The sequence below is a fragment of the Lolium rigidum genome, chromosome 1 (assembly GCF_022539505.1).
Source record: "Lolium rigidum isolate FL_2022 chromosome 1, APGP_CSIRO_Lrig_0.1, whole genome shotgun sequence".
NCBI lineage: Eukaryota > Viridiplantae > Streptophyta > Magnoliopsida > Poales > Poaceae > Lolium > Lolium rigidum.
Genome location: NC_061508.1, coordinates 206,575,890 through 206,583,011, shown reverse-complemented (window position 1 = coordinate 206,583,011; position 7,122 = coordinate 206,575,890). Strand labels below are relative to the sequence as shown.

The 7,122-nt window shown below is 45.0% G+C and overlaps 2 protein-coding genes across 2 annotated transcripts; both read left to right on the top strand.

Moving 5' to 3' along the window:
- The first annotated feature begins 1,463 nt into the window (after positions 1-1,463).
- On the top strand, positions 1,464-3,382 carry LOC124683009 (rRNA-processing protein UTP23 homolog). The gene is made up of 5 exons (XM_047217595.1): positions 1,464-1,747; positions 2,062-2,182; positions 2,360-2,584; positions 2,705-2,770; positions 3,077-3,382. Exons 1-5 carry the CDS (start codon positions 1,470-1,472, stop codon positions 3,167-3,169), a joined length of 783 nt encoding a protein of 260 aa, XP_047073551.1. The 5' UTR covers positions 1,464-1,469; the 3' UTR covers positions 3,170-3,382.
- A 755-nt stretch (positions 3,383-4,137) lies between these two features.
- Positions 4,138-5,987, top strand: LOC124654402 (CRS2-associated factor 1, mitochondrial-like). Its single transcript, XM_047193412.1, has 5 exons — positions 4,138-4,684; positions 4,763-4,890; positions 5,044-5,269; positions 5,342-5,469; positions 5,558-5,987. Exons 1-5 carry the CDS (start codon positions 4,138-4,140, stop codon positions 5,834-5,836), a joined length of 1,308 nt encoding a protein of 435 aa, XP_047049368.1. The 3' UTR covers positions 5,837-5,987.
- The last annotated feature ends 1,135 nt before the right edge of the window (positions 5,988-7,122 follow it).

Below are 7,122 nucleotides of genomic sequence, written 5' to 3'. Positions count from 1 at the left end.
AACATGGTAGAATTGTCACTCCATTGATGTCTTCGAGATAGACTCTGGTGACTACACCTACCAATTATTCTAAAATACAAGACCTCGTACACACATGTAGCTTTATGAAATGATAAAGCACATACATCAGTCATGTTGTATTGGTTCCCTTGAACCATCAACCATTATCTACACAGATAATATCGCTTGTGTTGCATGGATGCAAACAGGGTACATCAAGAGCAATATCATAAAACATATTGCCCCTAAATTGTTTTATCTCCATGAACTTCAGAAGAGTTGGGGAATAAATATCTTGCAAGTCAAATCATGCGATAATCTTGTTGGTTTGTTCATGAAGTCTCTACCAACTTCAGCATTTCATAAGTATTTTATGAAATTGGTATGTGACGGCTTCCAAATTTGCAAAAATCAGGGGGAGTATCTTCCTGAATCAGTCATGTTCAAAGCATCATATTACACTCCTTTTCCCTTTATGAGTTTATTATACAGATTCTCATCAAGGTTTTTAATGAGGTAATATCAACACAAGATATATGTCATATTTTCTGTTTTCCCCACCTGGTTTTTTTTAGGAAAATATATATGACATATATTATTCTCTATACTCTATGGGTTTTCCCTTTTACAAGGTTTTTCTCATATCGAGTTAACAAAGAGACAATACCAATTATATGCAGTGTTATTTTCTCCTTATTTTCCCACTGGGTTTCGAAGGAGTTTTAACAGCATATCCAACCATTATATGTTGCACCATTTTCTTCTTATTTTTTTCCACTGGGTTTTTAAGAAGTTTTAGCAACATATCATACACACTACTCTCCTCGTATTTTCTCCACAGGGTTTTTAGAGGAGATAATTTCAAAGATGATTCTAGAAATGACCAAGCACAAGGATAAAGAAGGATTAGGGGGAGTGTTAGGATTTAATTAATAGATTAATTAAAGTGGTAATCCTCCCTCATGTAATTCTCTATGTTGGTTGGTTTGTCAACAGACGTAACCCTTTCTCACACCTCTTCGAACGGCCCATATTCACGTCTCTTCCCCTTATATATAAGTTGTGAATCATCAATAGAACACAACAGTTGAATCATTTTGTTGTCTCTCTTGCATTGCCTCTCGATTTTACTTCTAACACATTTTACTGACGCCCTGTGCCATAAACGTGCTGTACATCGGCCTTCTAGCCATGCCCGATGCCTATCCGCTCAATTCGTAAATATTTTCTTGGTTTTGTTCCTTCAGCTGCACCGAGAGCGACCCGAACGCGACGTCAAGCCCATTGGGCTCCGCGAGCCCAAGTACTCCCCGTTCGGCCCAAGCCTCCTCGGGGACCTGAAGGAGGCCCGCCGGCGCGACGAACCCAAAACCCCTAGCGCTCTCCTGCCTGCAGGCGCCGCCTACTGACTCGACACCTCCGGCCGCCGCCGCCGCCGTCCCCCGCCTGCCCGCCTCCGCGCGTCCGCGATGAGGGTGAAGAAGCGGTCGAGGCACCGCAAGGCGGTCAAGTTCTACTCCACCTGCTTCGGCTTCCGCGAGCCGTACAAGGTGCTCGTGGACGGCACCTTCGTGCACCACCTCCTCGTGCACCACCTCCTCCCCGCCGACGACGCCGTCCGCGACCTCCTCTCCGCCTCCAGGACCACCCCGCTCTTCACCTCCAAGTGCGTCCTCGCCGAGCTCAGGCGCCTCGGCAAGTCCCACGCCCAGGACTTCGACGCCGCCCAGCTCCTCGCCACCGCCAGGTTACCGCCGCCGCTCCCCCCTCTTCGCTTCTCACCACTCTAATCTATGTGCGCATTGCTAGTTACCCGATATAATTAGAGTCAATTTTGGTTTGCGCTATCTGAAACCTCGATGCATTTTTTCTTCTTCTTGGTGAAACCTAGATGCAATTTCAATTGCGGATTAACTCCACACCTCCCTTTTATTATCTCTCGTTAGCTTGGTGCCATCACATCTGTTTTACTTTGTCAGCTTTATTGCGTGCAGTACTATCTTGTATCTATTAGTGCACTGATGATTATTTGTTCTATGGACTTGTGTTGATGTGTTTCAGTTGCGAGCATGAAAAGGTGGTCAGTGCAGTGGATTGTATCCTGTCACTTGTAGGTGATAAGAATCCGGAACACTACTTTGTTGCCACCCAGGATTCTGACCTCCGGGAAAAATTACGGGAGGTATACATTCTACCTTTCCTATCACCTGAACTTCATTTTTCGAAAGAATCCGTGCAGGGACACAGAGTACAATTGACAAAGATCATGACATCTGATGTAGCAGAAACAAATGCTAATAGAATGTATTGAACCATCTTCTGAGGAATGTCCTTATATGTATTTTTTGCTTGGATGTAGATTCCTGGTGTTCCTGTGATATACGGTCTGAAGAACTCCTTGTTTATTGAGCAACCCTCTGCCCAGCAGCGTAAGTTTGCTCAACTGGATGAGGAGAAGCGTATACATATGGAAAAGTCAGAATTTAAGAAGCTACTCAAGGCATCATCTGAAGAGAAGGCACCTGGCGATGGAATCACACCCGGAGTGGCAGAGAAAAGCAAGTTTAAAAGGAACAGAGCAAAGGTAATATTTACAGCTACTCTGTTTCATGGTATTCGATCGTTAGTGAGAGTCATCAACATTTTGAGTTAACGACTGTGTCTCCGCTATTTATACAAATTGTTAATGCTTGTCCTTTTGCAGGGCCCAAACCCACTCTCCTGCAAGAAAAAGAAACCAAAACCTCAACCATCAGATGCTCAAAATCTGGTAATCATTGTTACACAGCATTAGCAGTTTACATCTGTAAGCTTCATGTAATATCCGGAACACGCTCATGACAAGTATCTGTTGCAATGTTGTAAAAAAGCAAGCCTAGAGTTAAATTTGTATGTCATTTCTTGAGGTATAGAATGAGTAAGATAGATAAGAGGAGCTCATGTGAAGCTATTCTTGGGTAGGCACTTAGACAGTCAGACGCACCATTTTTTTGTTTTGTTTCTGTAGCTCATGAATTCTGTTATTTTGATATATCAATCCATCGCTTGACTCAAGAGCACTTCATGTATCCTGCAGGGTCCTGCAGCTGATGGCGAGGCGAAGAGGAAGAGGGTTAGGAAGCGGAAGAGAAGCGGCAAAGATAGCAATCAAGCAGAGACAGCGAGCTGATGGATCGACCAAGTTGCAACCAACAATGCCATCACAGCTCTGATCTGGCTTCAGTCCATTACAACCACGCCAAGATTATGCGTGGATGGTGTTTCTTCAGATGTAATACGTAATTCAATCATCTCTAGAGGATTGTATCTGGAAATGTTCTACAAATTATTAACACTTGTAGTCTATTCTGAGTTTCTCTGTGGAAGTTGAGGCTGTTCTGACATGTGTATTTTATTCCCAGTTTTTATTTATAAGTTCAATCAAGCCATCTCTAGGGGTACCTTTGTCAATGGGTTCGAATTTCAAGGTAAAATTTGACCTTAAATTTAATTTAATGTAGAAAATATAAGTTATATTGACACAAAAAGCATATCTCTAATTGAAAGAAGTTTTCGATGGTATAATAGCATGAAATTTGAGAACTCATAAATCCAAACAGAGGCAGAACCATCTACTTAAAAGAAATGGCATCACACAATGTATTATGCCATCTTAAACACTGCTGCAACAATGCGCTCAAGTAAGTTTTGCTTCCTGTAGAATAAACAAATGGGAAAAAAAATCAGAATATACAGCTACCGAAAGTGTCATCAGAAGGATTGTAGAGAAAGCTTTCGATGAGTACTTAATTTTCGGTTTGTTTGAGGCTGTTTGAACTTGTAAATCCTGTCCCAATTTCTTTTTTTTTTTGCGAAGGCCTGTCCCAATTTCTTATTTACAAGTTCAAAGAGGGCCCTTTGACTGTTGATTTCTGCTCAAACATTTAAGAAGCTTATAGTACAATTCTCACACAGGGTAACAGGGAACTCTACAAAAACGATTTTGCAACGAGATTCAAATTTTCAGATCCATCATGTTTCCCCTGTAAATTCTGAACGGAGATTTCTTCCCAGAAACCCAGAAGCGCCGAGGGTTTTGTTCCTTCAGTCTCAGCCCACCTGCCACCGTCGCCAGTGGCCGCTCGGCTCCGCCGCCTCATGCTACTCCTCCGCCGCGCGCACCCGCAGCGGCCGTGCCACCGGTACCTCTCCAGCCTCCTGGACCGCTACGGCTTCGTGCCGCCGGCCTCCCTCACCCCCACCCAGCAGCAAGATACGCCCCACGGCGGCGGCGCCGCCGACGCCGACAAGAAGCGCCGGACCAAGAAGCCCCCCTACCGGCCGCCGTCGTCGCTGGACCGCGGGGGCCGCCCGGCCTCCCACTCCGACCTCCCCTTCGACTTCCGCTTCAGCTACACCGAGAGCAGACCTGACGCCAAGCCCATCGGGCTCCGCGAGCCCAAGTACTCCCCCTTTGGCCCCGGCCGCCTCGACCGCCCCTGGACCGGCCTCTGCGCGCCCGCCGTCGACACCACGCTCCGGAGCGTCGACGCCGAGGACCCCGCCCCCGCCGCCGAGAGGGACCTGCAGGAGGCCCGCCGGCGCGAGCGAGAGCGCGTGCTCGGCGAGCCACTCACCGCCGCCGAGCGCACCTTCTTCGTCGACAAGTGCCAGAAGAACCGGACCAAGCGGCAGATCAATCTCGGTACATTTCGGGCCTGGTTCGAGAAATAATGATGAATTTGTGCTGCATTTTGGATTCAGTCGGCTGATATTTCTGTAGGGAGAGATGGGCTCACTCATAACATGCTAAATGACATTCATAACCACTGGAAGCACGGTGAGGCTGTCAGGGTGAAATGCCTCGGCGTGCCGACGGTTGATATGCAAAATGTGTGCCACGAGCTCGAGGTAGCCTCATCTCTTTTATATCAAAGAAACATGTATACACCATACTTCACTTAAGGAAGCATATGTATGCACATTTTCAGAGCTCTTATTTGATGTCAATAGCTATAATATTACTGTCGTGTAGAAGGGCGAGTAATGCTACCTTTTCTCCAGGATAAAACTGGTGGCCTAATCATCCACAGGCAGGGTGGTCTGTTGATACTCTACAGGGGGAGGCATTATCATCCAAAGAAAAGACCTGTTATTCCGTTGATGTTGTGGAAGCCAGCTGAACCTATCTACCCGAGGCTAATTAAAACCACAATAGAAGGGCTGACAGTTGAGGAGACAAAGGCAATGAGGAAGAAGGGCCTACATGTTCCTGTTTTGACAAAGCTCGGTAATCCTTGTTCCCCCTTTCCATTTACAAACATATGTCTAGCCATGTCTGAACAACCATGCCATTTCACAGCAAAAAATGGCTATTATGCTAGTCTCGTGCTGATGGTTCGAGATGCTTTTTTGGCTGATGAATTAGTTCGTATTGATTGTAAAGGATTGCCAAAAAGTGATTACCGGAAGATCGGAGTCAAGCTCCGGGTGAGTTTATCATGTAATATTAATGCTCGTTTGGCCTGAAATTAACACGTGACAGAACTCTTTGCTCTTCCATTCTTTTGTACTGCAGGACCTTGTTCCTTGCATTCTTGTGTCTTTTGACAAGGAGCAAATTATTGTTTGGAGGGGGAAAGATTACAATGAAAGCGTACAGGAGGCATTGCCTTCGGTTCTTGAATCAGAGAGTGCAGGAGCAGTGAAGAATGAGAATGGTGAACAAGAAGAAACATCAAGTGAGAATGTAGCAGCGAAAAATGGGAAGGATGAACAAGAAGAAAAATCAAGTGATTGGTCTTCAAATGAATGGTCGGAGGGCAGTAGCTCTGATGAAGTGCCAGATGATAAGTAGCCATTTCGTGGGTAGAATCTCCTTTGATCAATCTGACATGTCAACATCATACAGATAACATGACATGTTAGCCAACACCTTGTCTATTCTTTACCTGCGGTTATAATGTTATATCATTACTGCACTAGTTGCAACTATGACCAGTAGCTCTGTTTCTATTTTTCTAAGTCTCCGTGGGTAGTTTTTGGCGGTTGTACAAGTTAGCTAATTTCCATGAATGACTATAGTTCAGATTCACATCAAGCAATTGTTGCTTCAAGCTCGGCCAGTTAATAATAACTGGAGCAGAATATTGATCTTATTTTACTAGAAATTTAGAATGAACACGGTGAGACAGTGATTATTATACAGACGTCATTTGACTTTACAGAACTCATGCAATTATTTAACGAACAGCAATTCAATAATGCCGTCGGGTCTTTTCTGACCATGGAGGTTCTCTTGATTTTTCGTGTATTCACCACTACCAACTGAATTGGTTGCTCTTCCCACTTCCTTTTGGACTAATCTACCTAGAGGACAGGGTGCATGTTTTAAGCTTTTACAAGGCTGTATCGTTTGGAGGCGAGGGATCACAAGAGGCTGGCACATTGGCCTTTTTTACTCGTCAGCAACTCTGGATCAAGCAGTTCAGCCAAGGTAAGATATTGGAGGAAAACAAACTAGGCCATAAGACAATCTATTGAGTAAATTTCTCAGGACCACACCTTTGCCAAAACATTGGAACCCCCACCCGAGCAATGTATTTACAGAACCACACTTTTGCTGACAAACATTTCACAAGACCACACTTGCGGTGTGACTGGCAAAGTGTGGTATGGAGAAATATTCTGCCATATGAACTGTGGTTCTGTGAAATGCTCTCCTAGAAGTGTGGTTTGTTGATGCTTTGTGACAAAAGAGGTCTGTTTCTTGAGAAACTTGCTCTAATTCATAATGCCTCAGTTTGATTTCCTCCAATTCTCATGTTGGGTGCCTGCACTCTATCTGTGGACCTAGCTTTGCAGATGGACCAGTCAAGGTGAGATATTAGAAGAAACTGAACCATCATTCAATCTTTCCGATGGATGATTCAGTCCCCTCTAATCCTCGCTTTGAGTGGCGCATGCTTATCCCTAGCTAACCCAGCCTGTTTGCTGTCTCTAGGCTGTAGACGCCGGGCAATCAACCGAAGGTGAGATATTGGAGGAGGACAGACTGATCAGCGACAAACGATAGTACATCTTTCAGAACCAGTTTGTCCTCCTCCAACTCTCACTTTCACTGCCTGGCAAGCACTACAAAAC